General features: G+C 37.5%; 1 protein-coding gene across 1 annotated transcript in view; it reads left to right on the plus strand.

Annotated features, from left to right (window-relative positions):
• NPAS2 (neuronal PAS domain protein 2) overlaps positions 1–14,654 on the plus strand; it is a 121,814-nt gene extending 107,160 nt beyond the window's left edge. The window contains exons 17-21 of the mRNA XM_063458306.1: positions 5,791–5,979; positions 6,821–7,011; positions 7,913–7,996; positions 9,717–9,894; positions 13,148–14,654. Of these exons, the coding sequence (XP_063314376.1) occupies positions 5,791–5,979; positions 6,821–7,011; positions 7,913–7,996; positions 9,717–9,894; positions 13,148–13,279 (774 nt within the window). The 3' untranslated portion in view covers positions 13,280–14,654. The remainder of the gene's footprint in view (positions 1–5,790; positions 5,980–6,820; positions 7,012–7,912; positions 7,997–9,716; positions 9,895–13,147) is intronic.
• Positions 14,655–15,639: the final 985 nt, after the last annotated feature.

The raw sequence follows: 15,639 nt of genomic DNA on the forward strand, positions 1-15,639 counted from the left end.
CAAGGTCAAGACTAGTGGCTTATGGATCTGTGTTGTAGGTCAGACGTCATGTAACTGACGTGGGTATTCAAGATTAAGTCACAGTCGGTCCTTTGGAGAGTAGCCCGGGCTACTTCTGTATTTCGCGTATAAAATAGCTTTAGATTAACAGGCTATACCAGACTGGGTTCACTCTAACAACTACGTGAAGAACGGCATGTGAATGATAGCTGGAATAGAGACATAGTTGGCCGCTGTGGAGGATTGTCATATACCTCTCAGAGCTAAAGTCAGCCAGTAATAACTCTAGTCAAAAGCTAATGGATATGTATACAAACTGTATAATACTGGATCCCCCCTAACTAATCAGTGGGGGCTAGTATATGGATAATATCCAAAGTGAGATTGTCTTAGCCGCTATGGAGGGCTGTGAAAGACCTCTCAAAATATACAGTTATATAAATCTAACTCTAATGCATAGAGAATGAGTCGCAAATCTACAGCTAGTAGACATATAAATAGTTATCCAAAGTAGACATACATAATGTGACCATCAGGAGAGAAAATCGAGGTGAAAATAAAGATTAGGGTGCCTCTATGTGCAGAACCATACTTAGAATGTTGGTTGCCTGCACATAGTGATAGATAACCTAGTGAGGAAAGCACACAGTGAAAGAAAATGAGCCCAAAAAGAGCCCGACGCGCGTTTCGGTGCTGTGATGCACCTTCGTCAGGGGCTGACTGGAGACTGCACCTCGGTCTCCTTTTACAAAGATTTAGATCCCAGTGTCTCTAATTCTGTCCAATCAGGAAGTTGCTGTCATGCGCACTGCAGCTCCCGATCAGCAGGTAATCATTATGCTAATGGTGGTGCTAATAGGAGCCGTCTTAACCGGCTCAGTGCTGGGAAGATTAGTATAAATCCTTATATATCCTTATATCATCCGTGAGCTGTAGAGGTAATGTCCGGCTAGATACCGCCAGGGTGCAGTGTATCCTATGGATACAAAGTGATCACGGCTTCCCTTAACCCGTTCCTTGCTGGGAAGGGACTGAACAGTCCTTAAACGTGTCATGGGGCATAGCGTGGCAGTGATAGCCTAATCCAGGACTGGACACCGGGTAACAGTGCCCTGTACTGTGCTCATGTCTATCTTCCTGTTGTATCGTGTCCAGTCCCTGAGGCTGGGGACAGACGATTACATATTAGAACGGACCGTTAGTATCATGCTGTAGTGATCCTGATACGGATGTGTATGTTCAGATGTCCAGTCAGAGTCAGACCGTTAGGTATGAATTTAAAATTACATAATATAAGTAGATCGCTACATAAGGAAATAGATACATGGATAACTGGATAGCTGTTTCTTGGTCGTTCTTCTGGTCATAATAGACATAATTATATGTTGCCCAGCATGATTAGAGGGAATGCCTATTGCTCACATGGCTATAGGCTGACTTGTTAGTAGTGGACTCCGGGTTATAAAGTGTTATGGTACAATGAGGGATCTGTAACCCTCTGATCCTATGAGTCCATCAGCATTTAGAACCCCGAACTGAAAATATATAATGTTCAGGGTCCAGACCGGCGGCACTTAAATGATTACCTGATAAGACCCAACCATAATAAGTATAGTGGGTACGGGTATCCAAAGCCCGATTAGATGGTGGTTTAAATGGATTGGAGCAGGAATGCTAGGTGTTGGGACAGAGGGTCAATGTACCCGTAGAGACCTGGTTTAAAGAAAAAGTAAAAAAGGAACAAAAAGAAAAAGAATGCTAGTTCTATATAGATATTCACATATTTACAATATATACAGTTTACAAATGATGCTTAATGCATTAAAAATAAATAAATAAATAAATAAAGCTTGCTTGAATGAGTATGGAATTTGCCGATTGTGTTCAGAGGGGAATATACCCCGAATCATGGTAGTTATGGTAGTGGGATGTGGTACAACCTGTGGATCAGGGATACATATTTCTTTGGCTATTTAATAAATGAATGAATACATAAATGAACCGGTGATGTTTGTGTAGGTTCATATAAACGAGGTATAGGAGAATCCTTCATTTAGACCAGAAGGGGAAAGGGTTTTCAATGTGAAAATCCAATAGCTCTCTCTTTGGAGTAGTTTGATATCTATATCACCCTTCCTCGGTCCTAATTTAATTTTTTCGATCCCATTGAACCTTATGCCCTGTGCTGTGCCTTGATGTCTCAGTTTGAGATGCCTGGATATGACCGTGTCTATGTGTCTAGAGGGGTTTACCGAATTTACATGTTCAAGAATGCGTTTCTTGAACGGCCTAAAGGTCTTACCCACATACATAAGGCCACAGCTACAAGTTAGGAGATAGATCAGACCTGACGTTTGGCAATTGAAAAAGGTGTTGGCCTCATGTGTCTGTGTATTGGTGGAATTCGAAAATGTTTTTGATTTTCTCCGAATATACCTACACGCCTTGCAGCGGCCGCATTGAAACGTGCCTACTGCCGGTGTTTTTAGCCACGTATTTTCCGCTTTGGGTAAGGAGAGGTGACTAGGTACCAATAGCTCTTTTAGGTTACGTCCTCTCCTGGCCGTAAGTGACACCTGTGGTGACAAAACTTCCTTAAGGTGCTGATCTTGATAGATCAGGGGCCAGTATCTATTCAAAATACCCTTGACTGGTTCCCAGCCTGCGTCGAACGTACCAATACATCTGATCTGGCTTGGGGTCTTTTCCCTGAGGGGGTTGTCCTCTAGTAAGTCTTTTCGCTCGGTCGTAAGAGCTCTTAAGTAGGCCGCTTTGAGACATCTATTTGAGTAACCCTTGGTCTTAAACTGTGATCTTAACAGCTTGGCTTTAATTTTAAATTCCTCAATAGTGGAGCAGTTTCTTCTTACACGGAGATATTGTCCTACCGGTATCCCATACTTTAATGATTTTGGATGGTGGCTTTGCCAGTTCAGAAGATTGTTGGTGGCTGTGGGCTTCCTAAATAGAGTGGTGGAGATATGTTTTTTGTTGCTTTCCGTGATTTGTAAAGTCAGATCCAAAAAGTTGATTTTATTGTCTCCCACCTCATGGGTCAATTTCAGGTTCTGGTCATTCAGATTAAGAGCTTTGACGAATTCATCAAACAGCTCAATTGGACCCGTCCAAACAATCAGTACGTCGTCTATATAACGTTTCCAGAGACTAATGTAGTCCTGGTATTCGGCAAATTTGGGACTAAACACTATATTCTGTTCCCACCACCCCAGGTGGAGGTTTGCATATGAGGGGGCACAAGTCGTCCCCATCGCAGTCCCTCTCACCTGGTGGTAGTGGGTACCCTCAAAGAGGAAATAGTTGTGTGTTAAGATGAATTGTAGAAGTTGTAACACAAACTGATTATGGTCGTGGAGGGCTACGTCCCGTGTTTGAAGGAACCATTTTGTGTTGTGGAGACCTGTTTCGTGGGGTATGGAGCTATATAGTCCCTCTACGTCAAGACTACATAGTTTCGCCCCAGTAGGTATTATCAGGTCGTCCAGTATTTTCAAGATTTGTTTTGTATCCCTCACGTACGAGGGGAGGACTCTAACCAGGCCACTTAAAATGTGTTCCACATACATGCTGCAATTTTGGGTAAGGTTGTTATTACCGCATACTATGGGTCTTCCTGTTAGTATTTTCTGTTGCTTGTGTATCTTTGGCAGCGAGTAGAAGGTAGCGATGGTGGGTCTCTTGTTGAACATAAACTTGTATTCATCAGCGCTGATTAGGTTGGTTTGAAGTGCCTGATCCAGAATCTTTTTCAACTCGAGTAGGAATCTGTTTGTGGGGTCTGAAGGGAGTGCTGCATAGGTGTCTTTATCTTCAAGTGTTAAGTGCACCATTTGAACATACTTGTCCCTATCTAGTATTACTAGATTTCCCCCTTTATCTGAGGGCTTTATGATGATTGTCTCATTAGCCCTTAGTTTAGCCAGTGCTCTGTTTTCATGTATATTCAGATTGACTGGATGAAGTCCAGACTGTAAGTTGGTTTCCATTTCTTCGATTTCTTTGCAGGATAGCTCAACAAATAGGTCAATATATTTGTATTCAGGTATGTGTGGGGTGAATTTACTTTTAGGTTTCAATTTGGTAAATGGAGCTACTTGAGTGTTAGATGGATCGTTACTATTGAGTAGTTCCACCAAATTGTCAAGTAAATTCATGTCCCTGGCTTCTAGACCCAATCTAAGTGCTTGCTTCGTTTTCTGAATGCAATGGTACTTATGAAGAGCCAGCTTCCTAGCAAATAAATGAATGTCCTTTGTCCACCCAAACCTATCAAATTTGGTTGTGGGGACAAAGGACAGTCCTTTCCTAAGTAGCTGTGTTTCTGAAGAGGTAAGTTGGTAGGAGGAAAGATTAATGATTTGACTCTCTGTGGTCAATATGCTTTCCCTCGTTGGAACCCTCTTGTGGATTTGCTCCTCGTATTTCTCTGTGGTCTTGCGTCCTGATTTGCCCTGGCTAAAAAATTGATTCCCTTTTTTAAGATGCTTTTTGGATTAGATTCAGGTGGGATGGAGGCGTTATCTGAACAGAGTTCTGGTTCGGAACCACTTGTATCGTATTCCGATGTGGAGAACTGGTCAAACTCTACCCTCCTGCTCTGTTTAGATCTCTGGTATATATTGCCTGTTTGAAAGTCCTTTGTATCTCTTACGAATTTAGAGTGTTTGCGAGATTTTATTGAGGATTGAAATCTCTCTAGTTGACTTTTTAGTTTAATTTCAAGTGGTGCGAAATTACTCTCTGTTTTGAAAACCTCAATTTTCTCTATCTCATCATCCACTTCTTTATTGATTTTATCGAGTCTCTGTTTCTCGGATCTACAAAGGATATTCATAAATTTACGGGAACAGGTGCTCGCTGCCTCCTCCCACTCTTTTATGAATTCTGTTCCTTCAATGTGGGGACCAGGGATATTTTGAACTCTAAGGTACCCTTGGTATTAATTCTTTGCTTAAATATTTTTCAAGTGAAGCGACCTCCCACCCAGCTTTAATCTGTTGTTTGAACAGGTATGTCAAATGGTTGAATGCAGCATTAATATTGGTGTATGTGACATTTTCATTAAGGTGGCCTTCTGAGAACACTGAATCAATATCCGTGTACCAAGCATCCCTAATAGTTTTATCTGATAAGATATGTACACTTGATCAATCATTTCACAATATGCTGCAAGGGCAATTTTCATTTGAATAACTTTTTTGTAAAAATAAATGATGTGATGTGTAGTGATACTGATTATATATAACCAATACTTGTAAAAGGCATACATTGTAACACTTGTGTATACATGATATTGGTTGTGTTAAATATGCAATATCAAAATGACATGTTAAACCTATGTCATGCACCTGTATTTTATCTCCCTGCTGGTGTGTGCATAAGCTGACACTCCAGCTGGATTGGGGTTTGCTTGGGTTATTTATAATAATGGGTTGATTTGTTTAATTAATACTAGTTTGTGATAAGAAGGAAATTAGTACATCATAGCTAAGCATGGTGCTAATAGAATCCCCATAGGTAAAGGTCTGCTACAAAGTTTCATGGATAATGAATAAAGAGGTAGATGTGTGTAGTACCACTGCTGTATTGGTCAAAAGTTATACTTTAGCGTTATCACTCTTGGTTTCCTATATTATCCCAGTAATGTTTGGAATTTATGTTCATTACGGAGCGGGGGTGGGGGAGAACAAAACGTGCCCTATATATAAACTATTAAGGTCACACTTATTAATATATATTTATTGCTTTATATTATTTAAAATTTTTGTTCAGTTATTTTACCAGCCACAAACAATGTCTGTGAGCTTCAACAACTTGCAGCAAACGGAGCCTCAGCAAGCACAGGTCCATCTGATGCCTTCTAATGGACCTCAAGGACAGATGTCATCTTCTCAGATTCCAAGCCAGCATCTGGTCCCATCTCCTCAAATACAGAGAGACTCAAACGTTATCGCAATTAAGGTACATTTTTACAGAGCTTGTTATAATTGTGAAAAATTAAGTTTCACATTGAAAGCCATTACTGGGCATTTTGCCTATCACATAATATGATTTGTAGAGCTGGCTACAGTATCTTCCACGGGTCTAAATGGTTTGCAAAAACAAATCCACTTGAATATTCAGTATTCAAAATAATATGTTTTTATTTCTTTGCTTAATTAAGAATGGTCCATTTGTTCCGAGATTGTTCACTAAACTCCTAATTTCAGTGAATTAAAATTTGAATGGCATACTGTAGTCTAAAAAAGAATATCCAGATCTGCTATTTTAGTCTGAATTTTCGCATTCAGATTTCAATTTACCACCATTTGGAGTTTATTGCGTAATCCTGCCAGTGATTAACCTTGAGAGACAAAACATCATTGACTGCAGCATTCTCAATGTTCTACAATCTACATCTAAATACCAAGCATAGTAATTAAACAGATTAGTACCAATATATAGCAAATGATTCATATTCTTTAAGTGTGCATGCTCATGGTAGAGCAGAGAGCAGATCTATGTGAGCAATGTATAACACTGAAATTACAATTTTCACATCTACCTGCACTGTGTGTATATATATATATATATATATATATATATATATATATATATATACAGGTATTTGTGGAAATGTGGAATTATATTGTTTAGGTCTTCATATCTTCATGTTAAACTATTGCTTAAGTCTTCATGTTGTAGAAAGGCTACAAAGGTATGTGCTATTCAGTCTTATTAAACAAATATAAGGTGATATGAAATATTGATTACTATCTACAAGTTCTTGCTATGAGCTAATTCACAATGAAATGTATTCCAGGGACATAAATCTGTGCCGAGCATGTCAGGAATACAAAACAGTGGCCAGCCATCAAACAGAAACTCTGCCTCTCAGCCCTGTGCATCAACAATATTGTCCCAAGGTTTAAATACAGCGCCATCTTCTGGCTCACATCATGATAGCAACCAGTGTCATCCAGCTCCAGACTTCAGCCATGACAAGCAATTAAGGTAAATGTATTGCAACAATATTTAATGGTCAGTTACTTGTCTGAACTCATTATTTGCTAAATATCATTTCAGTAGGCACTTTAAGAAATCTTATCTTATTATAATGATCCTACACTCCATATTACAATCTAACTTCCACAGATGGGATGATCTGGGGTTAAAAGCACTGGGCCCACGGGGTACCACCGCCCCCCTCCTTTATATATTATTTTTCTTGTTGATGATCATATAAGACCTTTGGAGTTTGGGGACCTATTTAACTCTAATTTGGCACTGTTCTTCTTAAAATTTTGACAGCACTGAAATTGCACTTTTGTCATATATGACGTTCTTTTGCAATATGTGATTTTTGCTGTCAAAGAATTTTAAAAATAAATAAAGAAATAAATAAACTGTATATTGCAGCTCTGTAGTATATTATGTTCACAAAACAGGAATGAACAAAAGTGGAACATTGTTTAGCATTCACATTATCCAAATAGGTTTAGACTGTTATTTTGGGTAATATGTATATATTATTTACTACTATATAAATGGGGAAAAAAGAAAATATGCTAACCTAGCAAAGAACATGTTGACATAATCAGCAATCATTGTTTATTTGACTGCATTAATATATTCCTCTCAGTCTGTTCTATGTCATACTGAAAATGTGTTTATTGTTAAAAGCAATTAACCTGTGGTTCATTCAATGATTCATGTATATGAGTTAGGGGGAAATATAATAAGCACTTGTTGGAATAGTCCATTATTGTTCATTGTTCTATGTGGCCTGATGGTGTTCATCACTAAACTGACATTACAACATATGATTGTACTCACTGTTCTAAAAGTGATTCAACTAATTCAGGATTCCATAGGATAACTTAATATCTGTTTCTTTTTTGTTGTTTTTTTTTAGATTGTTGCTCAGTCAGCCTATCCAGCCAATGATGCCAAGCCCTTGTAGCACAAGGCAATCCACAGACACTGCACATCAACCCAAGTACGCTTCAAGCAATTTACATGTACTGTAAAAGAAAGTTGGAATGTTTAAATTATTCTGTCAGACAGCAGAACAAGATTTGAGTCACAGGCTGATCATAGGAGCACAGGCTGATCATTGCAACCAGACAAAAGAAGAATCTTTACCACAGTTGTCTGAATTTTTATTTGGTTCAGTTTTGTATCTAAAAACTATATTCACCTGTTAGTCACATTATAGCCATAATTATCACAATGTTCTTCCATTCAGACGAGTTCCATTCCCTACTCTACAACCTTGACAAATAAAACGTAGCAGAAATGTCCGCCTGCATATACACTGATTAGCCACAACATGAAAACCACTGACAATTAAAGTGAATAACATTGATTATATCTTTACAATGGCACCTGTCAAGGGGCGGGATATATTAGGCAGCAAGTGAACAGTCACTTCTTGAATCTTAATTTGTTGGAAGCAAGAAAAAAGGGCAACTTAAAGTGACTTTGACAAGGGCCGAATAGCGATGGCTAAATGACTGGGTCATAAATAGGCTGAAAAGTGACATGCGTTCATCAAGTTCAGCCTTTCTTACATCTGTTTTGCTGTTGGTATGCAGTGGTTCATAACTACCACAAGTGGTGCAAGGAAAGACAAGCAGAGAACCAGCGTCAGGATCATGGGCGCCCAAGGCTCATTGATGCACAAGGAATGTGAAGGCTAGCCTGTCTTGTCTGATCACACAGAAAAGCTACAACTTACCGCACAACGTAATGCTGGCCATGATAGAAAGGTGTCAGAGCACACAGTGCATCACAGTTTAGTTTAGGGAGCTGTGTAGCCACCGATGGTTTAGAGTGCCCATGATGACCCTTGTCCACTGCCGAAAGTGCCTTCAATGGGGACATGAACATCAGAACTGGATCATGGAGCAGTGGAAGGTGGCCAAGCAGGCCAGCAGACGCAGTGTTATGCTCTGGGTTTTGCTGGGAAACCTTGGGTCCTGGCACTCATGGGGATGTTACTTTGACACATACCACCTAGCTAGAGATTGTTGGCGACCATGCACCCTTTCATGGCAGTTGTGTTCCCTAATGGCACTGGCATCGTACCACACTGCAAAAAAAATGTAGGAATTATTTCCTGAGCATGAAAGTTCAGGGTCTTGCCCTGGGCTGCAAACTCACCAGATCTCAATTTGATTGAGCATCTGTTGGATGTTTTGCAACAACAAATCCGATCCATGGAGGCCCCACCTCACAACTTGCAGTACTTAAAGGATCTGCTGCTAATATCACAGATACCACTGGACATGTTCAGAGGTCTCGTGAAGTCCATGCATCGACGTATCAGCGCTGGTTTGGCAGCCATATTGTCATAGAATAAGTCCACCTTGCTGTGATTGTGTTATATGGGATCAGAATTTAGGATGCATGTAAATGATTGTGCTACAAGAGTTTATTTGTTTTAAAAGTTCTGGTAAGAATCCCAAAGTATTCTTACTGTAGTCACCTTTTACAATGTAATGGCATCTCTACATACCAATATTTCCCATTAAAAATAAGTGCAATGCAATAATAAATAGATGACATGTTTTCATTTTTTTTATATTGTATTTAGTGTCATTTTCTTATTGGTATTACATTCTAATATTAAGATTCCTTGAGATATACCTCACTGCTTAACTACTCTAATTGACTTTATATGTCTCAATGAAAGTCTTCCATTCTTGTTTTAACAGATATTCCCAAAATCCTCAAATATATAGAAGTTTAGAGGTACAAACACCTAGCAGTAATGCCCCTATTGTATTTGTGGGATCAGCAATTTTACACCCAGGATTTTCATCAACGCATCAATCGCAGCAACAAAACCTACAGCCTATGCAAGTACAACATCAGCAACAACAACACTGCCAGGTAAAAGGAAAAAACTAGCAAATGAATAGTGCCAGTGACCACTTACTGCACTACTTTTTGTGTTAATAGATTAGTGGTTTACAATTTCACAACAAGCTACCAAAAATTCTTTTTGACCCTACAATGGCAATCAGATCTCTCCTTGCCTCAAGAAGCTCTTGCCCTACAAAATAAAATTTATACCCATGAATATCATGTTTTTGCAAGTAAACATCTGTACAGACTCTGATAAAATCCCCTCTTTAGGCAGCGAATTCCACATCTTTATTGTTCTTACTGTAAAAAAAACAACTTTCCTTTGCCTTATAGTAAATGTCCTTTCTTTCAGTCTAAATGCATAATCTCATATCCTATGTATAGTCCTGTTTATGAATAGATATCCAGACAATGATTTGTATTGGCCCCAAATATTTTTGTATAAAGCTATTATATCTCATTTTTATACTTGACAATATCTTACTGGCCTGCCTGCTGATTGACATTGCACATTTTTGTCAAATTTGTTGTCTAACCCGATTCCCAAATCCTTCTCATGTCTTGTAATCTATAAATAGCTACCGTTTAGAATGTTAGTTGCTTGTGCATTTTTTATCCCAAAGTGCAAAACTTTGCATTTTTCTACATTAAATTTCATCTGCCATTTGAGTGCCCAGCTCCCCAGTTTATCTAAATCGCTCTACAGCGAAGTAATATCCTGCTCGCATTTCTTTACAGAGTTTTGTGTCATCTGCAAATACTTAAACATGACTATTTCAAGATCATTTATAGATATGTAAAATAGAAGCGGTCCCAGAACCGAATAGTGAGGCACACCACTTACCACTTTTGTGCAGCTTTAACATTTACTATTAACGACAACTCTTTGTACTGTATTGTTAAGCCAATGTTCTACCCAAGAACAAGCATTTTCATCTGGACCAACTTCTATTAGTTTGAACACTAACCTATTGTGTGGAAGCGTATTGAACGCCTTGGCAAAATCTGTAGATCACATCCACTGCAACACCCTGATCTATACTTCTATTCACTTCTTCATAGAATGCAGTTAAGTTAGTCTAAATATTGCCCATGTTTTATAACATTGCTAACAACAATGTTCTTCCCAATGAATTCCTGAATGTTAAATAGTATGCCTTAAATACCCTTCAAATACAGAAGTTAAGCTCACAGGTCTATAATTTCCAGGAAAAGATTTCCAACCATTTTTGAATATAGGAACCGCATCTGCCTTCCTCCAATCCTCCGGTACAATTCCTAAAAGAAAAGAATCCTGAAAGATTAAAAACAGAGTTTCACTTATTTCCAGCTCCTTAAGTACTTGTGGGTGAATACCGTCAGGCCCTAGAGCTTTGTTTACATTAAAATTCTTTATTTGCTGCAGTATCTTGTCTTCCTAGTTATCCAATCACAATGTTTCTGCAAGTTGTTTGCAGCACTCATTTGCATATCTCTTGCCATAAAATCTGCCTTAATAAATACTGAGGAAATAGTTATTTAAAATGTCTGCCTTTTTAACACACCCATCTCTTTTTTTCAGTGTACTTACTCTTTAATTTTTGGCTTTTTTTATTTAATTTATGTACTTAAAAAGATTTTGAGGGTTGACTTTGCTGTCTTTCGCTATGGGTACATACTGAGAATTGTCCCTCTCTAACATTTGTTTTAAGATATTCCATTTATCCTCAGTGGTATTTTTCACAAGTTTATGCCAGTCAATATGTTGTAAAGCTGCCCCCATCTTAATAAAAATAGTTTATTTTTTAAATGATATGTTTTAGTTTACCCCGTGTGCATTTGGTTTTTTTAAGTTTATTTCAAAAGACACTATATTGTGATCACTGTTTCTCAAGTGCTCCTTTACTTGAATTTTTGGCAGAAAATCAACATAATTTGTTAGAACCAGATCCAGACAAGTGTCCTTTCTTGTTGGTGCTTTTGCCAGTTGTGAGGGTCATGAAGGTGTCATTTAACATGGTCAAAAACCTGATTCCCCTTGCTGAACTACTAGACAACAAACTGTCTGCTTGAGACTGTCAAAGCAGCAGATTACCCTATCTACTCTCTTAATAATAGAACCCCCTACCCCACCCACCTGTACTAGAGGGACTGTTCCCTTGACTGTTAGAAGGAACAGCTTCCTCCAGTACAGCTACTTCAAAGCTGATGCTCCCAACATCTTCACTCAAATGGGCAAATCTGTTAGGTTGCACAAAGTCAGAGCTAGCTAAACTGTTACCCTTCTCTCGCCTCCCACCCCTCTCAGCAGTATGATAACGTCACATGTTAAATGTAACATTTAGACAGTTTTCTGAGAAAGGGATTTACTAACTTATATCCCTATACACAGAACATAAAAATATATCTGTACAAATTGTTATTTATCACATTAGTATCACTGGATTAGTGGTGGCACTTATAGGTACTTGTAATATTGATATCACCCTATATTTAACCCTATATTTAAGCATATCTTCATGTGGGAGAATATGTATAACTTCTTTTTGGAAATTTTAAAAAAAAAGTTTTTATGCAATTAAAACAAGAAAATATTTTTGTGCATGTTATATTATGATAATTCTTGAGTGAGCACAATATCATTGTTCTATATATTTATTAATCAGAGGTAGATTATGGAGGGTTACCTCAATACCAGCAACTAAATAAATACTATTGAGTGCCTTTTTCTATATAGTTTGAACAGGTATTATTAGCCTTCCTATTCGACCTGAATTCTAACCCGCAGACATGTTCCCTGATACTGTTAGTGAGGTCCACTTAAGAGCATGCAGATTCATATTCTTATTACTGCTAAGATGGTGTTTGTCTTCCTGTCAAAATCTTTAACAGTCCCTACCATTCAAACAGTTTGGGAACGACTGGCATGAATGTTTATGAAGAAATGTCCAATAGAAGCATAGTTACTTTAGACAAATTCACCAAGATTAGAAGTGGTTTGGTTGATTGAAACCTGACTAATTTTGCCACCCACCTGCAAACTACTTGATTTCCTTGCATCCGTTCTGTCCCTTTTTTGATCCCCCACCCAGGTTTGATTCTTCCATTTTGTTTTCCTACATACCTCATGCTTGGGTAACATGCGGTCTCATCTATGTGTGTTAATATTATTGTTTGATTATAATGCATTAATATTTTATGTGGCACTATTAGGCTGCCTTATTTTCTTTTTTTGTAAATAATGTTATATCTTGCAATTTAAAATTGTTAATTAAATTATTTTCTCTTTAACCATCAGGTCCCAACATCAAACTCCTTACAAAATAATCAACCAGCTTACTCCCATCAACATGTAACTTTGGCTTTTCAGCAGAAGCCACCGCTTACTGCAAGGAGAACTAACAGTCTATCTGGAACATCAGGAGTGTAATAGCCTAATATAGTTATATTTTCACCGTGAACCTCATTGATTTGGGGATTTTGTACATTTCTGACCAAGTGTTATCCGCAATCCTGAATAAGCTGCTGACAATGGTGTATTTGGTATTGTGAGTCAAGTACTGGCCAACCTTGATTAATTCTTTCATGCTCAAGGTTTTAATGAGAATGTTTGCCAAGCCATCTTTCTTCACCGAGGACAAACTTTTCTTAACACACAATGAAAAACAAAAACACTTTCAATAACTGTGTGTGGCTTTTCAGTGTTTGTGAAACCACTGTGGTAATGAATGCATTTTAGACAGGGGTGAGAGGAACATACAGTACAAAGTAAATAAATGCTCCCATGTTGCTGAAGAACAACGGATTCTTTCAGATTGTGCTATCCGTTCCTGCTATCTTACCACTGGTGACTTGCGTTTCAGGATGAATTGTTCATAGTGGAGTCATTGACTTTATAGTCTTCTGCTCCATGACAAGCTTTCTCCACAGTGGACTACCAGCAGCCTGCTTCGCTAGTCAGTTTGCCTTCGACACATCAGCACTCATTCTAAAGTTTTAAGATGTTTGTTTTAAATATTCAAAAATATCTCTTATTAGTGCTGGTGTGCAGCTGTCTCATAAAGCAGTAAGAGTGCTGGAAGAAGCTTCTAGTATGCTTTGTACGAGAGTTTAATGTACAATTGTAGTTTGCATTCTGTTTTTGTTTTGTTTTTTGCTTTGTTTTTTTTTTTATCACAGTCAGTGCCATTACGTATGTGTCCCTTGTGGATATAGAGACCTAATATCAGACATTCAGGTCTGGTGACATTTTACTTGGCTGTATGTGGAATAAGGGTTATTCACTAAGTTAATTATAAACCTTAAGAGTAATATTAGTTACAGTTTAAAAGTTCCCAATACTTTATTTCCAATTGACATTATTACTTTGAAATTCCACCAGGGAAAACCCACACTGTTCCCTCAGATGGTTCCCCAAGTTGAAGCAATTTGGGGGAAGTTAATAAAAAAAAGTTAAAATTCTCAGGTTTTTCATCTCAATGAAAACGCTGCAAAATGTGAGACTTCAAATGGGACTTGTCAAATAGTCTGTCACCTGTAAGGATATTAATCAATATCTTAGAAAAACAAATCTTCCTATTTGTTAATGTGGTATTAATTATGATATGCTCAGGAATTTTTGTTGTCTTGGAAATTATGAACTACTTAAACAGAAAGTGGTAACTAAATGTATAGGTCGTTTTAAACTCTGTTGATTAATGTGTTTGTTCAGTAAAGAGTGAATTTTGTGAATTTTGGTGACATGCCTACCAACGTTCGTAATGTATACCAAAATAGATTAGGTAGACAAAAACTTCACACCTTTTTTTCCAGAGACAGATCCACGTTAAAGACGAATATTCATTAAATGTATCTTTTTTTTTTTTTCCCTCCCTCTTGCATAAGTTTGGCCACATCATTTCAGTGTGGTGCTTTCTCAGCAGAGATTATATTTTGTTAATCCTTACAGCACTGAAGATTTTGTTTAAACTGTGCCTACCATACCATCTTCCAAAGTAGATTCCCATTAAATATGGTGGGTACAATCTATTTGCAAAGCATCAACAAGCCAATGCAGTTTAATTTGCAAACTGTAAAAAAAAAAAAAAAAAAAAAAAGTTTGTGCCAGGATTTATTTAATGTTTTATAGCACTTTAAAGAGTCAGTGAGGATTAACCTCAAAGGTTTACATTGTGATGATGGCATTGACACTCAGTACACATGTAGATATATATTTGTACAAGAATAAAATATTCAACATAATATGTGTGTAGAAATACTGATTACTCTATGAGCATCAAATGTTGGTACAGATGAAAAAAAGGTATATTGCAAGGCCAATTTCAAGCAACGCTGCACCTTACTAGTTTGAAACAAAAGAAACAAAAACCTACAGATTCAATTTTGAAAAGCACTTTTTATTTTTTTGTATGGTTTATGTTGATATGTTTCTATTGAAGAGAATTCTATGGAACGCTTAAAACAAAGAGTAGTGTATTGTACAATTATTGTAATAATAACCTATTTCTATATAAAATTACAACAGAAAATAATATTGTGAGTCTTTTATTTGTCATATACTTCAAATGCAATATTTACTTTGAAGATGATTATTTTTTTTTTTTTTCAATTATTTCCTAGGTTACATTTTTCTCACAACAATGTTTGATTGTATTTATAAAATTAGAATAGTGGCCATCACAATAAAGGTTCGTTTTTGTAATGATAACATTTGGCAGCTTTTGGGATACAAAATGGAAGACATTAACTCTGCGTGTATGTTCTACTCAGGGCCAGGCCCCTCCCCTCAAA

Source organism: Pelobates fuscus, chromosome 1, assembly GCF_036172605.1.
Source record: "Pelobates fuscus isolate aPelFus1 chromosome 1, aPelFus1.pri, whole genome shotgun sequence".
NCBI classification, from domain to species: Eukaryota; Metazoa; Chordata; class Amphibia; order Anura; family Pelobatidae; genus Pelobates; species Pelobates fuscus.